Source organism: Lepus europaeus, chromosome 14, assembly GCF_033115175.1.
Source record: "Lepus europaeus isolate LE1 chromosome 14, mLepTim1.pri, whole genome shotgun sequence".
Lineage (NCBI taxonomy): Eukaryota > Metazoa > Chordata > Mammalia > Lagomorpha > Leporidae > Lepus > Lepus europaeus.
The window spans coordinates 99,211,835-99,234,172 of NC_084840.1; the positions used below are offsets into that span (position 1 = coordinate 99,211,835).

Consider the following 22,338-nt stretch of genomic DNA (forward strand, 5'->3'; position numbering starts at 1 on the left):
TTCCCAGGTGTGCACAAGCAGGGAGCTGCAGCCAGGAGCCAGGAGCCGCATCCGGATCTCCCCCAGGGGCTCAACAGATGCAAAAGGCCCTGACTGATTCCTAGGAGCTCCATGCACAAATCCACACCATTCAGGTTAATTCTCCCGCTTGTTTGCTCCTGCTCTCTTTCTCGCTAGCTCCCAGCAGCAGCCCCAAGCCAGATTTTGCTGGGAGCAGCAGCAGCAGCAGCAGGGCCAGCAACTCTGCAAATGGGCCCTCCAGTGGGCATGCAGGTAGAATGGCAACTCTGGCTCCTGGCCCCTCTGTGGCTGTCAGGCTTCGTTCCGGAGGAGGGGGATGTGGTCTCTGGTTCTGTCCATCAACAGAACCCTCTAGGGGGGTTTCTGAAAGTCAGGGGCCCCTCTAGGCGGGGATCTTGTTGCTGTCAGGGGTCCATCCACGGGGGTCTCTGGTTCTTGCTTTTGTCTGCAGCTCTTGGAGAGCTGCTGGCCAAATATTAATAATTTTTAAAAGTAGTTTAAAATAAATATATATATATATATATTTAATTCTGAAAAGGACAAATCTTCACAACACCAATCTTACTGGGCCAGGTGTTGGCAGGGTATGGAGTCCCAGGTGATGAGTAGGGAGAGGGACTCCAGGTGATGGGTAAGCAAATGAACATAAATTACAAAATAAAATATAGAATAAAAACAAAATAAAATTTAAAATAAAAATAAAACACAGATGTGCCTCAGTGGTGTCCCAAATGACAAACCTCACCCAAATGTCCCACGTATGTCACCTGCTCGCCGACCACTTCCCTGCCAATCAACTTCCACTTCAGGTGCAGAATCTCTGTCCCCTACGTGCTAATCACCTAACTTCCACTGCGCACAAGACCCGCCCACTTCCCCGATAATCACCCAACTTCCCGTGAGCACAAGCACAGTCCCCTCCTTGCCAATCACCCCAACTTCCGGTGCACAGAAGCCACACTCCCTCCCCATGCCCGCGCACAGGATCGCAGGACCGCAACACCTCTTGCTTTTGTTATCATTATTATTATTTAAAATCTATGTACAATATTGCACTGGCCTCTGACTGGCACCTGCCAATCACGCGCGCCAACTCCCAGCTCTCTCTGCAGCCGGGCTGGAGACTCGGCGTGCACTTGCTCCCTCTGCTACATCCGGGACCCCGCAGCCACCCAAAAGTGCCCAGTCAGCCATTTGGGCACCGCGCCACAACCAGCACCAGCCATGCGCCCTGGCTGTCCTGAGACCATCGCTAGTCTCAGCATCTCATGGTTTGCTGAGGGCCTCCGGGGGGCCCACCGGCCTGGACCCCGTTCTCGGATCGGAGCTGCAACTTCGGGTTCCGGCGCAGCAGCCAGGGCGCAGGATTTGGCACTGGCACCTGCGCCCGGGTCCAGGTTGAGTGTGTACGGATTTCGCCACCGAGATCCCCCCACCCACCCCCAGGCCTCCCTCTCTCCAGTCAGAGACACCTGAGGTTCCCTCCCCTGGCCCCATTGACCCCCATAGGCAGGGTTCAGAGATCAGAGCCCCAGGGCCTCGGCGTGTTTGCGGGCTTTGAGCCGCAGGTCGGCGATGCTGGAGCTCCTGCTGCTGCTGCTGGTACTGCTCCGGGCGACCTCAGCCAGCGATGCGGCCACGGGGAGGCCGAACGCAGGCGGCGGCGGAGGAGGCGGGAGCACGAGGTAGGGCAGCAGGTGCGGGTGCAGGTGCGCCCGTCCCACACCGTCCAGCTGGAGTTGAGCCTGCACCTGCGAGAGAGAGACGAGCTCCGGGAGGGGGTCCTAGGCTCCCAAACCCCAGCCAGACGGGGGAAACCCAGGCCCAGGGTCCCAAACCTCAGCCAGATGGAGGAGACCCAGATCCAGTCCCCCACCCCACCCCCGACACCTCACCTGCTGGAATGGCATCCGCAGGGCGCCCATGTTCACGTAGGGAGCCACACGGCACGCCTCTAAGTGATTGGCTGGCCCCAGGAGCACCCCTGCCCAGGGCAGACGAAAACAAGAGAAAGGTCCCAGGCCCCGCCCCCAGACCTGTCAATCACTCACTGGCTCTTGCACTTGCTCATCCGCCTTGGTTTACCCACCACCCACCCCCCTACCTCTCCTACCCACCCCCACCCACCGTCCCCAGACCTGTCAAGCTCTCACCCTTGTGCATTTGGTTCTCCTGCTTCCTGCACTTGGCTCTGCGATTCTGGAACCAGACCTGGAGGTGAAAAACATAAAATAAAAATTAACGGGACAGGAGAAGGAGCCAGGGAGGGATTGACAGGTCTGGAGGTGGAGTCACAACCACCCAGTTTGTTCTGGCCCTGTCCCCATCACTCAGGCAGATTGTGGAACATTCTGGAATGTTCTAGAATGTTACTTTTTTTTTTTAATTCTATGAGTTAGTTTAATTCTATGAGTTAATTTTTCCTTTAAAAAACAGAATAAAAATATTAAAAATAAATAGGAATCAATAGCTATGCCAATCCAGACCCCCTGCATGTTGGACATTATTTTTTAAAATAAACAAGTAGAATAAAAAATGTAAATAAAAATAATTTTTAAATATACTAAAATAAATCAGAGGTGCCAGCACTGTGGTGCAGTGAGTTAATGCCCTGGCCTGAAGCGCCAGCATCCAATAGGGGCGCCGCCGGTTCGAGTCCTGGCTGCTCCACTTCTGATCCAGCTCTCTGCTACGGCCTGGGAGGGCAGCAGAAGATGGCCCAAGTCCTTGGGCCCCTGCGCTCACATGGGAGAGCTAGAAGAGGCCCCTGGCTTCTGGCTTTGGATCAGTGCAGCTCCAGTCCTTGTGGCCAATTGGGAAGTGAACCATCAGATGGAAGACCTCTTTCTCTCTCTGCCTCTCCTCTCTCTGTGTAACTCTGACTTTCAAATAAATAAATAAATCTTTTTTAAAAATTAGAAATAATAAATATGCCCATGTCTACCCTGCCTCTTGGCCATTACTTAAAATAAATAAATAAATAAATAAATAAATAAATAAATAAAATTTTTAAATAAAATGTTTAAAAATCAGCATGCACAAGATAGAGGAGAGGGGGGCCAGCGCTGTGGCGCAGTGGGTTAATGCCCTGGCCTGGAGCATTGGCATCCCATATGGGTGCCAGTTTGAGACCCAGCTGCTCCACTTCTGATCCTGCTCTCTTCTATGGCCTGGGAAAACAGAAGAAGATGGCCCAAGTCGTAGAAGATAGCCCAAGTCCTTGGGCCCCGGCACCCATGTGGGAGACCCGGAAGAAGCTCCTGGCTCCTGGCTTTGGATCAGCACATCTTCGGCAGTTGCAGCCAATTGGGGAGTGAACCATTGGAAGGAAGACTCTCTCTTTCTCTCTCTCTCTCTGTAACTCTTTCAAATAAATAAAATCTTTAAAAGAAAAAAAAAAAAAGAGGAGAAAGGCTGCTGGCAAATTCTCCTACCCACGCCACAGAGGGAAAAAAAGGCAAACATTTTTAAAAAATCAGGTCCCTCCCAAAAAAGCTGAAAATAAACTTAAATAAAAATAAATATAAATAATAGTTATGCACGAGCTGGGCTCCCCAGACATTAGCAGGGATCTGCCTACACCGCAGGAAGCCACTCGCTGCCTTATGAATATCAGTTTCTCATTCAATTTTATGAGCTCATAGCTTTGCATTGGGAGCCCTCTGGCAGCTGTGGGGCTGCTCCGCCAAAATTAAGATAAAATAAAATAAAATCGTTGCAAAGATTTTAGTGATAGTTGAGCTGGATACGGGGTTGCAAAATTTGACAGCATAAATGAATGAGTGCACCTGCCCTGAATGATTGAATGACACCTGTCTCACTTGAGCACACCTGTGTCTCACCTTTCACTCACATGTCACTCACCCTTCAGCTGTATCACTCACCTGGACATGGGCCTCCAAGAGCCCCAAGCTCTGGCTCAGCTCCTAGCAAATGAACGTGTCCCGGTAGTGCACCTGTCACCTGTCACTCACCTGTCACCCATCAGCTATCACTAACCTGGGCGGGCTTCAGAGAACTCCTTGAGCATGAGCGTCTGGGTAGTCCACCTGTCACCGGTCATTCACCTGTCAGCTGTCACTCACCTGGACCCGGGCCTCCGAGAGTCCCAGGCGTTGACTCAGCTCCTCGCGCATGAACGCATCCGGGTAGTGCGTCTCCTCGAACAGCCTCTCCAGTGCTCGCAGCTGCTCCGCGGAGAAGTTTGTGCGGCTCCGACGCTGCCTCAGCCGGGCCCCACCCCCGCCGCCTTCCTCCTCCTCCTCTTCCTCTTGCTCCTCCTCCTCAGCTTTCGGCGGGCGGGGCCCAGAGGCGCCTGCGCGGGGCCAGGAGGGGTGGGGAAGAGAGAGAGGCGCAGGGTCGCCCAGGAGCCCAGGGTACATGCTCAATGATCATCTCTGTTATTAAATATTGGTTAATTACTAATTATCAGTCACGAATGATCTTGATTAATCTATCACTGGTAATTATTGATTGATTAATAATTATATATTATTAATGATTTTGAGTGCATAGCTGTTAATAATTGATTTAATAGTTATTATTAACTACTAATGATTATGATTAGTTTTTGGATCCACCACTGCCAAAGACAACAGCACGCGCCGGAGCCTTCCAAATGCTTCCTTATTATTATTAATTATTAATACTTATTAACACCTACTAATGGTTATTATTTTTCACATCCACCACTGCCAGGAACAAGCACAGTGTGTGATACCCTCAAATGCTGGGCCCTCCGACTGCTCTTTAATAATGAATTAGTAGTTATGATTAATTATTATTGTTATTATATTTGCTCCACCTCTGCTGGCTACTACCACGCACTTGTGCCCGCTGGGTGCGTGAGAGATCTGCACGTGCTGGACCCTACTAATACTGCTTTATTATTAATAATACTTATTACTTATAAGTATTAATTATAACTTATTAATTATAAGTATTATTAATTGTTATGAATTATTTTCGGATCCACCAGTGCTGGCCAGGGCCACCACATATCAGATATGCACGTGCTGAGCCCTCAAAAGGCTGTTGTCTTATGATTAGTAATTAGTAGTAGTAGTAGTAGTAGTCCACCATTGCCCACTATAATAACACACAGTGCTCGCTGGCTTGATCCACTATGCTTACATGGGTTGGGCCCTCAGAATGCTATTTCATAATTATTAATAATTTCAATTATTTTATTAATTCTTATTTATGTTCCACTACTCTTGTCTGCCACAACAGATGTGTCTGCTGGGTGCGTGAGAGACCCATACAAGCTGGGCCCTTGGAATGCTGCTGCTTTATTATTAATATTATTAATCATTATTATTTATTATTATTAATTGGGATTAATATTTCTTATCACCCACTGCCGGCCACAATGCTCCTTACTCATGCTGCTTTATTAATAATAATAATAATATAATGTTATTATTTCTGCTCCACTACTGCCAGCTACAATAACGCATGAGTTGTATTGGGCTCTCCGAATTCTCCTTCATTAATATTATTATTAATACTAACTAATATTATTAATGATTATTATTGCCATTATTATTTTGGCTCCACCACTCTTGTCTGCAACAACGGACGAGTATCTGCTGGGTGTGTGTGAGAACTGCACGTGATGAGCCCCTGAATACTGTTTTATTAATAATTATTATTATCTATTATTATTATTTCTGCTCCACTACTGCTGGCTACAGCAACGCATGAGTGCCCATTGGCTTTGTAGGCGACCTGCACGCGCTGGGCCATCCGAAACGAGCATTATTAATTATCAATTACTTAACAATAATTATTATTCACTGATTACTATTAATTATTATTTTCTGATCCACCGCTGCCGGCTACAACCACAGCGTGCGAGACCCACATGCTCTGGTCCCTCCAAAGGCTGCCTTGTTAGTAATGATAATATTAATTTTTTAAAAGATATATTTTATTTATTTGAAAGAGTTATAGAGAGAGAGGAGAGGCAGAGAGAGAGAGAGGTGTCTTCCAACTGCTGGTTCACTTCCTAATTGACCGCAACGGCCAGAGCTGAACTGATCCAAAGCCAGGAGCCAGGATATTCTTCCAGGTCTCCCACACAGGCACAGGGATCCAAGGATTTGGGCCATCCTCTACTGCTTTCCCAGGCCTTAGAGAGCTGGATCAGAAGTGGAGCAGCTGGGACTCCAACCGGTGCCCATACGGAATGCCAGCACTGCAGGTGGCGGCTTTACCCGCTATGCCACAGCGGCGGCCCCAATTATTAATTATCATTATTATTTCTGCTCCACCACTGCTGGCTACAATAACTGACGAGTCCCCGCTGGATTCGTCAGAGACGTGCATATGCGCTGAGCTCTCCAAAGGCTGCTTTATTATTAATAATCACAAATTATAATACTTATTATTTATTAATTAATATTATTTTGGATCCACCACTGCTGGCTACAGCAACGGTAGAGTGCCCACTGGGTGAGTGTGAGACTCACACTTGCTGTGCCCTCGGAATTCTCCTTTATTATTTGTGTTGCACCACTGCAGGCTACAACGCAGGAGTGACCACTGCCTCCATTCGTCGACCGGAATGCGTTCGGACCCCTCATGCTCCTTTATTAATATTATTATTAATTAATTGCTAGTTGTATTATTTCTACAGCTCCCCGCCAGCCGCAACCCTGTTTGTTTCTGTTTGTTTGTTTTTGTTTTTTAAATTGTTCCCAGAGGAGAAAGAGGGGTTAATGTGGCCCCGCCAGGCTGTCCTAGCGCTCCGGGAGACCCAGATCCAGATCCCGCCTCTCCCTCCCCTCCCCCATACCGGGACACCTGGGCCCAAAGGGGACTGAGACTTTGTAGCGATTTCCCTGTTTCTCAGATAGATATTTTATAGTAATTCGTTCCAAGTAGGTTGATACTTTGTAACAATTCTTTCGGAAGAGTTTGATGATTTGTAGTAATTCGTTCTAAGGAGGTTAATATCTTGTAGAGATTGGTTCTGAGGAGATTGATAATTTGTAACAATTTTCGTTCTAAGGAAATTGATAGTTTGTAGTGATTTCTCTGAGGGAGAGAACTTGGTACTTTGAATGGATCGGTGAGGAAATTGATACTTTTTAGCGATACCGTGAGATTGACACTTGTGACAATTCTTTCTGTGGAGACTGACAATTTGTAATAATTCCTTCTAAGGGGACTGGTACTTCATAGCGATTCGTTCTGAGGAGATGGATGCTTTGCAATCGTGAGGTGATTCAGATTGTTACCATCCTCTGAGGAGAGCGACGCTTTTGTACCAGCCTCTGAGGAGACTGATGGTTTGCAACGAATCCTCTGAGACCGGGACTTTGTGCAATTTCGTCCTAGGACGCGGCTGCTTTGTAACAATTTGTCTGAGGAGACCCATGTTTGCATCGATCCGAGAGGAGGTCAGGACTTTGTACCGAACGCGTGAGGGAGGCTGATGTTGTAGAAATCGCCTGAGGAGTAGGACGCCTTATAAAAATCCTCTGAGGAGACGGCGCACTTGCGGCGGTCGCCTCGGAGGACACCGGGACTTCGCAGCGATTTGTCCAGAGAGATTCGTAGCTCGAGGCGGTAGCGTGCTGAGACGACGCCTTTTAGCAGATCCTCTGATCTGCTCGGATCGTCTGAGGAGACTGGTATTTGTAGCCGTAGCCCGAGGAGACTGGGACCTTTTAAGGCTCCTCTGAGAAGATTGATGTTTAAAGCAACTGCCTGAGGAGACCGGAACCGGGACTTTGTGCGAATCCTCTGAGGAGACCGGACTCTGCGAATCTGCTGAGACCCGGGCTTCCTAACCATTTGTCTGAGGAGACCCATGTTTTGTACGGACCTGTGAGGAGACGGCTACTTTGTGCGAATCCTCTGAGAAGACCCGGACTTTGTGCGACTCGGCTGAGGAGTTTGACGCTTTGTCAGAATCTGTCTGAGGAGACCAGGACTTTGCAACGATTCGTCTGGAGAGACCCAAGTTTTGTACGGAACTCTGAGGAGACCAAGAGTTTCTCGCGATTATCCGAGGAGAATGGGACTTTGCAGGACTCGTGTCTGAGGAGACTCACTCCTGATACCGACCGTCTGAGAAGACCGATCTGATTTTGCAGCGATCGTGAGGAGACCACGACTTTGTGCCAGTCCTCTGAACAGCGCGACCCCTCAGCCCCGGTCTGGAAGCAAGTGAGCGGGAGACCGAGAGAGACAAAGAGAGACAGAGAGACAAAGAGAGACCGCGAGACAGAGCTAGCCAGACAGAGACAGAAAGAAAGCGAGAGACATGGCATGGTGGGGGAGGGGAATCTTACCTCCAGGGGTAGCCTTGGCCGCTCCCAGGTCCCGGATCTTGTCCTGGTCGCCGCCGTCCACCGGGTCCTTGAACAGCTGCAGGGGACTGTCGTCGATGTGGTCCGCCGCCGCCCCGGGCTCCAGAATTTGGCGGTAGGTGACTGCGTCTCCCTTACGTCCTCCGACTCGGTCCTGGGGACTTCTAGAGTCGAAAGATTTAGATACGAAAGCCCGGAGTTCCTCCATGGCTCCGCCGCGGTCTGCCGCGGGGGTGCTGTCCACCGGGTCCTCCGGGGCGCGCGCGCTGGCTGCGGGGCGCCCTCGGAATTTGGCATCGCGCTATTTATACGGCGCGGCCTCGGCGCCCAGCCCCCAGCGTGCTCTCTCGCTCACTCTCGTTCTCTCGCTCGCTCGCTCTGTCTGGAGCAATTAGGGGCTCCGACGCGGACATGGGCGCAGACGCCAGCTCGCTCCCCGCCCCCCTGCTGGGTTCATCGCCGCGGGGCGTCCGAAAGGGAGAGAGAGAGAGAGAGAGAGAGCGAGCCAGCGAACAGGTAGGAAGAGGAGGAAGACCTGGCCTCGGCGGTAGTGGCACAGGCTGTGTAGACGCGGCCTGCGGTGTAGACAATACGGGCTACACTCGCATCGAATCCGGACCCCGGAGTCCCTTCCCCCCCTCTTCCTCAGCTGCTTCTTCCTCCTGGCTCTGGATCCTCAAAAGGGGGGAGGCGGTGACGTCACTCTGACAGGGTCTCCTCACCCCTGCCCCTCCCCTACTCCCGGTTACCTCCAGGGCTCCCCGGAGAAATTCCCTGTCAGGATTTTTCATTTTCAATTACGTCAGAGTTTAAAATTGGTTTTAAATTACATCAGAGTGTTTAATGATTTTTTAATTACGTCAGAGCTCAGGGAATTCCTTCCATGGGTGGGGGTCGCTGTCTGTCCGGCTCGCAGGCATGGCCGATTTGGGGTTTGTGTGACAACAGCTTTTACAGAAAAATCAGAATATATTTTTTATATTTTTAAAATATATTTATAAATATTTTATATATTTTAATATGCTTCTTATATTAAATATTTTATATATAAAATTCATGAGGGTAAAATATTTTTGTATAGAAAAATCCATGAGTATATAGATTTTAAATTTTATATATATTAATATTTCAAATAGATACTTAATATTTTATATATAAAATCCATGAGTATGTATTTTAAATATATTTTAATATATTCTTTATTTAAAATTTTTTGTATTTTTCAATTCTTTTCTATATTTTTGACGTACTTTTTGTGTAAAACCAGACTTCCGCGGCGCTCGCGCTCTCTCCGCCCGTCGCGCAGGCCGCGGCCTCCAGGGCAGCGAGCGGCTGGCGGGGAGAGCGGCTGACTGACTCCGGTCCCGTCCTCCACGGGGATGGACGCTTCGGGTGCGGCCGTTAACACTGTCTGAGGGGACTGGCACTTGGTACCGCTCTGTGAGGAGAGTGACATTCTGTACAGACCTATGTGAGGACATGACACCGCGGATCGATCTGTGAGGAAACTGATACTCGATGGCGTTTTTGAGATGGATACTTCCTAGTGATCACCTAAGATGACTGACATTTGTGAGACTGACACTTTGCCCTGATCAGTAAGGAGATGGATGCTTTGTGGAGAGTATCTGAGGAGAAATGGATACATTGTAGCCATCTTTGTGAAGTGATTGACAATTTGAATCGATCCTCTGAGACTGACAGTTTGCAGCAGTGATTTGATGTGATTGACAGCTGTAGTGTTCTGCGTGGGCGGACCCCCGCGCCCCAGGAATCACTGGGAGCTTGTATGAGAGACAGAGAGAGGCAGAGAGAGAAGGCAGGCGGAGCCAATCGAAACCAGAAACTGAACCTTGGCTGCTGATCTGGACGGCCGGGCGCCTCAAATACCTGTTTATTAAAAATTATCATTAGTATTTATTATTTAAAATTATTATTTTAAAATCATTATTTTTAAAAGTTATTACTATTTTTAAATATTATTGTTTTTATTTGTGTGGGTTTTTTTGTTTTTTTTGGGGGGGGTTGGATTTTTTTATGTTTTAGGTTTTTGAAAGTTTTTTTTGTTTTATTTTAAAATTTGTTTCTTTTTTATTTTTTGGGGAGTTTTTTGCAAAGCAGTTTGGACTCGGGCGCCTTCCTCCTCTTCCTTCTCCTCCTCCTGGCAAAAAATAAATAAATAAATAAAAATCCAGAACCCAGCGCTGCTGCTGCACGAAATATTAATATTATTAATAATAATAAATTTTCAGGGAGCTGAATGTAATATTTGCAAAAATATGAATATTCATCAGCTTCGCTCCAACAGATGCCGGCGTTCGAGCTCTTAGGAATCCGGAAACAAATCCGCTGGGCACACTGGAATCCTCAGCGTCGCTCAGACTAAAATAAAATAAAACCCAGAGCCAATGGAGTTGTTTAATTTCCGCGGCCGCCAATCGTCAAGGCCGTGACGACGACTTTTAATCGGAGCCTCAGCCGCGCTCAGCAGCGACGGGACAGGATCTAATGATTTTTTATAAATTGATTTATTGATTTTCTTGGGTTTCGTTGCTGCTGCTGAGCGGTGAGCAGGCCCCCCAAAAAACAAACCAAAAAAAAATTCATTTGTTCGACTGCTTTGCTCTGAGCTTGGGTGCATTTTTGCGACTTTTCGATGCATTTTTGCAGAAATTCGCACTGTGCTTTGGATATGATGTTTGCGAAGATTGCTCTGAGTTGGATATATTTGCAAAATTCTGATGCATTTTTGCGAATTTTCAATGCATTTTTGCAAAAGTCTCTTCGTGCACAGACACAAATGCTCCAGTGTTTTCTCCGCGGATCCCTCCTCGCACGCGTCCCCGGCCCTGCCAGCAGCCCCAGCTGGAAGGTTGCTCCCCTCCCCCCGAAACCCTCCGCGGCGCCTGCCCGGAGAGGAAGCGACCCCGCGACCCCGCCGGGAAGTTTTCTCTGCAAGAAAAAATATGTTTAAAATAAATAAATAAATCGGCCTGGGCGACCCCGGGTGCTTGTCCTGCGCGGCCGGGGAGCAAAGGCGTCTCGCGGACGAAGGCAGTGACTCTGATCAGAGGTTTTGAGTAGGAGGAGCAGGGCGCTGTCCACCGCCAGGGTAGGTGGCCCAGAAGTGTGATCGCCCAGGGATTTATTGTCGTTAGTGACGTCATCTATCCGTCATAAAAATGTGCAGCTTCGTGAAAGCAGGATTGTATGCTGACGGGGTTTAAACAGAAACGGGAGCAGAGGAGGCTCCGATGTTTACCAAGAGAATGGCCAACGGTGTGCAGGGTTGGGAAGGGGCGTTACTACTTGGGGCGAGCACCCCCTCGCTGTTTACCGCAGCCCGCGGCACTTCCTCAGCTGCCTCGGCGTCGTGAGGTGACCTAGGCCACGGATGTAACCCCACCGCTCACCTTTGCGATCCGACCAAGCGCGCCTCCAGCAGAATCCGGGCCGGATTTAAAGTTTGCAAACTTTGCAGGCTCCAGAATGTATTTCTGCAAATCCTGGGAGCTGGATGCATTTTTGCGAAAGGACCCAGCGAGCTGGATGCGTTGTTTGAAAAAAAACTCGTGGCTTTAAAAAAATTTTTTTAATGAGGCACAGGAGTGGGAGATGGGGCGGACGCCCACAGGGGTCTGCGGCCCGGCTGGGCTCGGAAGAAGCTTCTGGCGAGGGCAGGGTGCAGGGCCCAGAGCCAGGAACTCCATCCGTATCTCGGAGGTGTGCATGAGCAGGGAGCTGCAGTCCGGAGCCAGGCGCTCCATCCGGATCTCCCACGAGGCTGCAGCAGGTGCACAAGGCCCTAAGGCATACCCCGCTGCTCCCATTCTGCCGCCTGCAGGTCTTTGACAGCTTCGCCTGTGAGTGACAGCCTGACTGTCTACTCTGGGGCACTGGCAGGTGGAGCTCCGCTGATACCATCCCAGGAAGCAGCGGTGGAACCCGCCTGGCGCAGGCGCCAGGATCCGCTCACCTCTAACACAGGTGAGGGCGGGGCAAGGTGACGGGGCGGGGCCTCCTCCCATGGCCTTGGGGTCTCCTGCTCCACCTCTTCCTCCTCCAGGGAAAAAGAAAATAAATAAAAATATTAAATATTAAGAATATATAAAATATATAGTATATAAAAATACAAATTATAAATTAAAATATAAACGTCTATAAATATTAAAATATTAACTACATATGAACATATGTACTATAAATATTAAACATGCATTTAAAATATAAAAATTAAATAAAATATTGAAATATATTAAATATTTAAAATACATAAAATAAATAATACTAAACATATTAAAATTAAAATATAACTTACAACTATATGAAATATTAAGAATACATAAAATACAATTATTAAATATACAAAAATATTAGAAATATGTAACAATATTAATTATGTATACAAATAAAAGTATGAACAATAAAATATTTAAAATTTAGAATATATAAAATATTTAGTATATGTCATATACATAAAAATATTGAAATATAGAAAACATTAAATTATATAAAAATAAATGAAAATATAAAAAGGAGATACAAATAAAATACAAACTCACACCCTCTCTGCATCCAAAATTAAAACAAAGGCAAAAGGCAAAAAAACCTCCCATTAAAAAATAAAACCCAGACCCCATCTGCAGGTGGAATTTAAATCAAAGGCAAAGCAAAAATCCACTGCAATCAAAAAAATAAAAACAGATCTTTTCAGCTGCAAATCCTTGCAAAGACCGCAGAAAAATTCCTTGCCATTAGAAAGAAGGAAAATACAAATTTGCAGCTGGAATTTTCATAAAAAGCAAAGCAAAAATTCTTGGCCATTAACCAATCAAACCCCAGCTCCCTGTGCAACTGGGACTGAGCCCAAACACGGAGCAAGAGTTCACTGCAATTTAAATAACATTTAAATAACAACACACACGCATAGGCTAGTCAGCCAGGAAGTGCTTAAAGCAAAGCAAAAGTTCATTGCAATTAAAATAAATGGATTACAGGCCCAGTCTGCACCTGGTTTTTTTATTTTTTATTTTTTTATTTTTTTAAACAGAGGCCAAGCAAAAAGTTCTTTGCAGCTAAAAAAAAAATTAAATCCAGACCATCTGAGGCCAGTGGAAACCAACGCGAAGCAACAAGTCCCTTGCAATCAAAAAATAAAATAAAATAATTTTAAATAAAATGAAATGAAAATACAGAGTCTTTACAGCTGCAAATCCATGCAGAGACTGAGCAGAAATTCATTGCAATTTAAAAAATCATTGCAATTAACAAATCAAGTACAGACAAACTCTGCTGCTGGAATTTAAATTTTAAAAATGCAAAAATTTATTGCAATCAAAAATATAAAATTACAGTCCTTTGCAGCTGCAAATCTGTGCAAACAAAAAGAAAAAATTAATTGCAATTAAAAAATAAAATATACACATTCTGCAGCTGGAATTTATATCAAAGGCATTGCAAAGTTTTACTGCAATCCAAAAATTAAAAATTCAGCTCTTAGCAGCTGCAAATCTACAAAAATGGAGCCAAAATTCATTGCAATTAAAAAATTTATTGTACTTAAAATATAAAAAAAGACGAACTTTGCAGCAAGAAGTAAAATCAAAGGCATGGCAAAAATTTGTTTCAATCAGAAAAAATACAGGTGTTTGGGTTTGGGGTTCAAGTTTAGGGTTCTGGTTAGGGTTAGAGTTTGTGTTAGGGTTCAATTTTGGGTTAGGCTTTGAGTTTTGGGTTCCATTAGGGTTTGGGATAGGGTTTAGGATTTGGGTTTTAGGGTTCGGGTTAGGGATAGGGTTCAAGAATGGTATTAGGGTTTGGGTTTGGATTCGGGTTTAGGGTTTAAGCTTGAGTTCAGTTTAGGGTTTGGATTAGGGGTTCATGTTGGGTTAGAGGTTAGAGTTAGGGTTAGGGGGTTAGGGATAGAAGTTGGAAAAAAATACTAGTCAGTAAATTGAAAGCACTGCTAAATTAGTCAAAAATATTATGAAATGATTTCCATTCAATGAACATGTTTTTCAAATTCTTGTTTCTTTTATGACTTAAGGTAAAATTCAAAAATATTTTCCCTTGCACTAATTTCAAGTTAATTAATACAGATAATACAGAATTACCGCTAAATGACCACCTGTCAAGTATTGAGGGATACAAAAATGAGAAATGGTAAAAGAATAAACCTGGAGGTCACAGACTTCCCTGACTTGTCAAGTCAAAACTAACCCCTTAGAGCCATTTCTTGGTATAGTAAGAGTAAAGATCACAAACTTCCCTCATTGTATGCAGTAAAGGTTCCCATCCCCTGTAGTAAGATGCCACACCCAGTAGTACCACCAAAACTAAGAGAAAACAAAGGGCTCAAGGTCTACAAATAAGTACTCCTATTATAACATGGCACCTACAGTACCAGCACATCAATAAGGTCATAACCAAATTGCCACAGAGGTCTTTTAAAGCAAACACAATCATCTGTAGAAACATACAACAAGAATTTTTTCTTTTCTTCAAGGAAATTTTAAAACATTAGTCCTTACTAGTTTTCAAGCTACTGGAAAATAATATAAAGGAAAACTCCCTCCAATAGAGATCTGCTACAGGTACACATCTAAAGTGGCATATGCCATTAAAGCTCCATCTATCAGGGAGCAAAATGGTGTTAATCTGAAATTACATTAGTGGCTGATGCTTCCAGTATTGAAGACAGAGACCAGGGTAATAATTTATCCCTGGATTTCTTATTCAGAATTTCCTTACATTAATGCCATTATGACAGTTTAATAATTGTTTTAACAAAAATTACATATATTCTTAATACAGGTAGTCTGAATTTTAAATTTAACACTTTATGAAAGGGAAATTTCTTGATTCTTCTCTAAGTTCTAGTGAACCAGAACAAATAAAATAATTTGAGTGATAAAAGAACATAAAGACTTTTATGCATAGAGTGCTTAGGTCCAAAGTGAATAGAAGTCTCATGTTCACATGTTGAATGAGATAGATCTTTCAATTCCTAAAATAACATGTCCAATGCATAAAAAAAAGTGAGATTATGGACTTCAGTACTCTATTCATCAATAATTTGCCAGACTTGCAATGGGTAGCTTCATGAAGACACTGGAGATTAGAATTTTTCTACAGTCAGCCCTTAAGGCATTTGGATCTGGCTGAAATGCCTGAGAGCATTTCAGGCATGGAAAGCCAAGACACTGTGGCAAAAAATGTTCTACACAAAGGATCTCTGTGAGTGAGATCCCAGTGGAAGGAAGGGGCCATCAAAGAAGGAGGCACTTTTCTCTGCAGGGAGAACTTCTATTTTGCCTATGGCACTGTCTAAATACTGTCAGAGTTTGTAGACTCAAAAGGCTTCCACGGCCTTGGCAGCTCACGACAGGAGCCTCAGGTGATCATTGATGTCATAAATAAGAGTGTTAATTGTTAAATCAACAACAGGAATCATTGTGTACTTATTCCACATGTAGGACCTCTGTCCTTAATGAGTTGTACTATGAGAATTAACAGTAAAACTTGTCTTCAAACAGTACTTTATACTTTGTGTGTCTGTGTGGGTGCAAACTGTTGAAAACTTAGTATAGAGTTGATCCTCTGTATATAAAGACAATTAAAAATGGATCTTAATGAAGAATGGGATGGGAGAGGGAGAAGGAGGTGGGGCCATTTGGGGGTGAGAAGGCAGGTATGAGGGGAAAAACTGCTATATTCCAAAAGCTGTTTCGATGAAATTTATATTTACTAAAAAAAAAGATTTCTAAAATTTTTTTTTCTTTTTTCTTTTTTTTTTTTATTTGACAGGTAGAGTTATTGACAGTGAGAAAGAGAGACAGAGAAAAAGGTTTTCCTTCCATTGGTTCACCTCCCAAATGGCCGCTACGGCCGGAGCTATGCCGATCCGAAGCCAGGAGCCAGGTGCTTTTCCTGGTCTCCCATGCGGGTGCAGGGGCCCAAACACTTGGGCCATTCTCCACTGCCTTCCCGGGCCACAGCAGAGAGCTGGACTGGAAGAGGAGCAACCGGGACTAGAACCCGGCACCCATATGGGATGCTGGCACTGTAGGTGGAGGATTAACCAAGTGAGCCACGGCGACGGCCCAAAAAAAGAATTTTTCTACTAAATGAAAACTCAAGGAACGTATGTTTGTGGGCATTTCCTCCATTTTTACTTGTGTAGTACAAATGTGCATCACATATTTGTGAAAAACAGACATGTCAAGAAAATAGACACTCTTTCTATATGTTGTCAGGAACAAGAAGGCAACACTGATTTGAGGTTGTGTCTTGTCATCCCTGATAGTTGATTTTGAGTTGTTCATTTCAGCATTTGTTCCTGTTAGAATTTTTATGGGGTAATATTCCTTAAGACCATTATTATGGCTTAGGAACCACTTAAAAGACACTTTCATAGTAGCATTTCACCACAGAGAGATCATTCACAGTAGATGTTGACAAGACAGATTCTTTTTTCCATCTTTAATTGGAATCCATATTGCAGAACGATGATTTTTGTATACTTGTAGCTCAATTCTATGGAAAGTTCACTTGCTAAAATTTTCAACGTGGTACAAAGAGGCCTTAGATTGATCCAAACTCCACCTGGTTTAAGTATTTTCCATCTTGTATCAATGTAATCCATTACATTGTGGGCTGTGTTTATGAAGAAGCATGTAGCAGTACAATCCCAGGTATTGTATTCTGAATAAATTTCCTGAAAATCTGCTGCATTCATAGAAAAGTTAGAAGCAGGAAGAAGACTGTGGGAGTCAATATCAGGGAATAAGATAAGTCAAATCTGATCAGCTAATCTCTGGTTATTGCTAAACTGATGGACCCAAGGATAAACTTTATATTAATTTCAGATCATCTGTTGAGTGTAAAGCTGGGGGAAAAGCACAAAAATTCTCCATTCCTTTCCTTGACAAGCATAACCTAGCATAGATATTTCCCAGGCAAATATTCCTAGTCCAGTAGCACATACCAGAATATTTGCTTTTGAAGGACCCGATCATGGACAATTTTAAAAAGTTTTTATAATGATTGGCTGGCAGCAGGCACCCTGTTCTGCTTTGCTAGTTTCACTCCAGTCTCACAAAGTGTTTCAATGTGGATTTTAACTTATTCATGTCACGTGTAGATGCTGGCATAACCTTTCCATATTCTCCATCTCCTTTATTTCCATGCATATGTATGCAGTCATTCACGATGGTCAGTAGCAATGCAGTTTCAGATCTTGTCTGAGTTAAGATATTGGGAAGCATTCCTTCTGATGAGTTGGAAGTGATTGAAATGATCTTTCTGGTTGTACTCATTCGTACATACTGGTGCCGTGGTGGCTGAAAGCATTCATGATCTTCCAGAAGTGCTAGTGCTCCAGTCTCTCCTTTTCCTCCTCCTTGCTGCTCAAGGCAGCAAAGGAAATCACCATGGCTGAGCAAAAATGTAGAGTGGAGAACAATGATTCCATCTCACCACTTCCACTGCAGCTACTGCTGCTTTCTGACCAGCAGCCTGTGGGCAGCTGAATGGTGGGAGACTGCAGAAGACTCCTTTGCTGCATCCCTGCCACCATCCTTGGCTTGGTGGCAGCTACTCAGTCTTCCTCTTGATGGTACTCACTATGGACCTGCACCAAATTCAGTGCAGGGTCCACTTCCCACTCTCCTTGCTGCCTGCAGGGCCCTCCATGCTGGAATCCCTGAAGTGCTGAGAGATTCGTGGCATTCCCCACAGAATTATTTATAGGCCTACACAAGGCCCTACTAGCAGTGGACCCAAGGCAGTGATGGCCTTTGTTCATGTACTGCCAAGAAATAGTTCCAAGGTCCTGGGCTTTGTGGTGTGTCATGGGCACAATTTCCAGGAGCCCATGGCAATGGAGATCTTCCCAAAATACCACAGCTGCAGGGGCTCTTGTATGCTACCCTAGGACTACTCAAGATACGGCTCAGACACCAGGGATAAGCCTGGTGGGTCATCTCAAGGTACCAAGCACGGCAAAGCCAACAGCTCCTCACAGGAGAGCTGCTTCCATTCATAGTCTCCAATTGGTCCCTGGACCAAAACGATGGGTCCTGGTAGGAAAAGAGGTGCAGACTGGTGCTTCCTCACACAGAGCACCATAATCTTAGGAAAAGAGGTGCAGACTGGTGTCTCCTCACACAGAGCACCATAAATGTTAAGAAAAGAGGTGCAGAATAGAGAGGAGGCAGTGTATGAATTTACAGCCAGACCAAATTTGTTCAGAGAAAATAAATTTGTAGAGGTGGGTGACCAACTGCCCACATGCACATTGATGGAACATATGGCAGAAGGCCCTGACCCTCAGGGGCCAGGTCTTTTTATATTTTAAGAGGGCTAGAGATGGGGGTGAGGGTGGGGGTGGGGGTAGGGGACAGCAGGCAGAGGTGACTTCCTGGAACTGGTCTTTCAGGTCTTCCAGCAACTGGTCTTTCAGGTGGCCATGGGGGGTGGGGTATGAAGGCAATAGGGTGTGAGAACCAATTGAGAGTCAAGGGCAAGGAATAAATTCCAGTGTTTATCTATATTTTGGGCAATGAGTGAGAATGAGTAAGAAACTCTTTTCCTAACATTATGGTGCTCTGTGTGAGGAGGCACCAGTCTGCATCAGGTCCAAGAAAGGGTTCGACAGCGCACCTAAAGGCAGCCCTTCTCTTCTCCTTTGTGGTCTTCCTGACTGGAGCTGAGCTGTGTGTCCCTGCCTACCCGCTTTGCTTCTGCTTTCTTGTCTGACAGTTGCAAACTCTATTCCTGCCCTTACAGGAAAGAGAAGCTGTGGCCTAGATTCTTGTGAAAGCAGATGCAGGAGACCTGCAGTGGACCTGAATGAGATATGCACCTTACCTCCTGTGAGCACACTTGTCATTAGATAGACATTCTGTCGTCCACTGCTTCCAGTCATCAGCGTTTCTTTCTCCCTGTTGCCATGCTTCGGCTTTAATCCCTTTCCTCCCTGCCCATCAACTCTCATCTTATGGTTCCACAATACAATGCCCTGGTCTCCCTTTACCTCTTTCCACCTCCAGACTCTGCTAGATATGTCTCAGCACTCCAGACTTAATGGAATTAGAATTCACTTGCTTTACCAAGCATTTTAAAAAAATTCATCACTAGGGTGCTGGTGTTGTGGAGCAGCAAGTTGAGCAGCTGCTTACAAACCTGGCAGCCTATAAAATCATGAATTTTAGTCCCTGTAGCTCTGCTTCCTATCCAGCTCCCTTCAAAATTGCCTGGCAAGGAAGCTGATGGTTGTCGCAACTCTTGGGTGCATTTCCCCCAACTGCCAGACCCATATGGAGTTCCAGGCTCCTGGCTGTGGTCTGGCCCAACCACAGCTACAGTGGGCATTTGGAAAGTGAACCAGCAGATAGAAGACCTCTCTCTCCCTTTCCCCCTCCCCTCTCTCTCCCTCTCCTCCCTCTCCCTCTCCCTCTCTCCCTCTCTTCTTCTCTCCCTGTTACTTTGCCTTTCAAATACTAATAAAAATGAACATCTCTAAAATTACTCACCACTAGTCTCAGCTCATGCAAAAGAGGAGCACTGTTTTATTCACCACAGAATCTGTAATTCCTGGGACATCTCTTTCAAAAACAGGTACAAATGAGAGACATTCTTTCTTTCTTTTTTTAATTTTTATTTGGCAGATAGAGTTAGACAGCGAGAGAGAGAGACAGAGAAAAAGGTCTTCCCTCCATTGGTTCACCCCCAAAATGGCCGCTACGGCCAGAGCTATGCCGATCCGAAGCCAGGAGCCAGGTTCTTCCTCCTGGTCTCCCACGCGGGTGCAGGGGCCCAAACACTTGGGTCATCCTCCACTGCCTTCCCAGGCCACAGCAGAGAGCTGGACTGGAAGAGGAGCAACTGGGACAGAACCTGATGTCCATATGGGATGCCGGTGCCACAGGCGGAGGATTAACTAAGTGAGCCGTGGCGCCAGCCCCGAGAGACATTACTTCTGAACATAGGTCAGTTTCTATCCCAGACTGCAGAAAATGTGGTGAAAAATAAGGATTGTGCATACATGTTCCTGATGGGATCATTCAGCATCCCTGGCTGCATTTGTGGTCTGCATTGTCAGGCTGTCTCTAGTATGCACCATATGATATTTCTGTAAGATTCTCAAGTCCAGTGTATTGAGTTATTGAGTTTACAGAGTTTAGATTGTGCCTGCCATTTCTCTGAGCCCCTTTCTGGAAGGTGTGGTATGACCTGGAATATGCATGAGGGAATAAAATTACATCTTGTTCTTCACACCTTCATACCCTGAGCTCCATATATATATATGTGTGTGTGTGTGTGTGTATATATATATATATATATATATATATATATATTTTTTTTTTTTTTACCATCTTCCCTCTTCAATCTCTGGAGAAGCTCAATGCAGGTGACAGAGAAATGCTTCCTGATTCTGAATGAGAGGCAGATTTGAACTGGAGCATGGACTAATAAAATGAGCAATGTGAGATCTTTCCAAACCTAAAAGGAAAACAAGGCATTTGCTAAAGGCATCCTCACAAATGGATATAAACCATGTTTGTTACTTTGGCATGTTGATCCATGTATGTGTGTTCATCTAAATGGTGAAGAAGATAGCCCACCTTCCCAGATTCCCCTCCACAATCTCTCCTCACCTGAGGAAGTGGACATCTGTAGGGATAATGAGAGCAGTTGTCTCCAGCAAACCTATTATCACTGATCCAAAATCCCCACCCCCTTCTCATGTGCAGGTAACTGTTGAGCTTTGTTTCCCTCTGCCCTGGAAGTCTGTCCAGATCAAAGCCATCTCCTTGTAAAATCCCAGGATGAGCTGTGGAGGGCATGCCCAGCCAGCAATGCAGATCTATCTCACAGAGAATCTACTCATGGTGGATGGGCTTGGGAGACTTCTGTTTGCATGGTTTGGGAAAGTGCCAAGGAGATCTGCTGCTGTAGACCTTTGGGCAGGGGCCTCTCACTTTCTCTGGTTTACTTGAGCAGAGGGATTTAAAGGTTGGGGAGAGCAGAAAGTGTAAAGTTTTGCATGACAAGTTTAAACTCTCTGCTATGGCCTGGGAAAACAGTGTAACATGGCCCAATTCCTTGAGCCCCTGCACCCACATGGGAGACCTGGAGGAAGCTCCTGGTTCCTGGCTTTGGCTCAGCTCTGGCCATTGAAGTCATTTGGGGAGTAAACCAGCCAAATGGAAGACCTCTCTCTCACTCTGGCTCTACCTCTCTCTCTGTCTTTCAAGTAAATAAAATAATTCTTTTGAAGGACCATGACAGAGACAAAGGAACACACATGTGTGTGCAAGCACACACACACAGAGGTGAAGAGAGAGAGGGATTCAGGGAGGGAATGAGGGAAGTCTGCAACCCACAGGTTCATGCTCCGAAATACAGAAAACAACCAGGGCTTGAAAGGTAGAATCCGGAATTCAGTACTTCCATGTGGGTCTTCCACGTGGGAGCCAGAGACTCAAGTACTTGAGCCATGATCTGCTGCTTTCTAAGTATGTTAACATGGAGGGGGCTTAGAAGCAGAGCATCTGGGACTCAGTCTGACACTCTGATGTCGGGTGAGCTGCAGTCTAATCCACTGTGCCACAAAGACTCCTCAAAGACTTTTTAAAGGTTTCTTAATTTATTTGAAAGAGTTGTAGAGAGAGACAGAGATGCAAAGAGATCTTCTGTATCTTGATTCCCTCCTCAAATGGCTGCACTGATGAGAGCCAAGCCCATCTGAAGACAGGAGCCTCTTCTTTGTTTCCCACATGGCTGCAAAAACCTAAATACTTGAGCCATCCTCTGCTGCTTTCCCAGGTACATTACCTTTGAGCTGGATTGGAAGTGGAGCAGCTGAGACTTGAACTAGCACACATATGGGATGCAGGCATTGCAAGTGGTGACATTACCTGCTATGCTACAACACCAATCCCATCAATGATTTCTTAATGTTGTTTTCCTGTGTGGTGTTCTATGTGTCTCC

The 22,338-nt window shown here is 45.4% G+C and overlaps 1 protein-coding gene and 1 pseudogene across 1 annotated transcript; both read right to left on the reverse strand.

The window, feature by feature from the left end:
* Positions 1 to 1,544: 1,544 nt before the first annotated feature.
* On the reverse strand, positions 1,545 to 8,755 carry LOC133773525 (short stature homeobox protein-like). Its single transcript, XM_062210830.1, has 8 exons — positions 8,698 to 8,755; positions 8,325 to 8,612; positions 7,856 to 7,917; positions 7,443 to 7,737; positions 4,107 to 4,270; positions 2,175 to 2,232; positions 1,917 to 2,005; positions 1,545 to 1,772 (listed from the first exon to the last, which is right to left on the reverse strand). The coding sequence occupies exons 1-8, from the start codon at positions 8,753 to 8,755 to the stop codon at positions 1,545 to 1,547; spliced, it is 1,242 nt and encodes a 413-aa protein (XP_062066814.1).
* A 7,984-nt stretch (positions 8,756 to 16,739) lies between these two features.
* LOC133773526 (carnosine N-methyltransferase-like) lies at positions 16,740 to 17,736 on the reverse strand (annotated as a pseudogene).
* Positions 17,737 to 22,338: the final 4,602 nt, after the last annotated feature.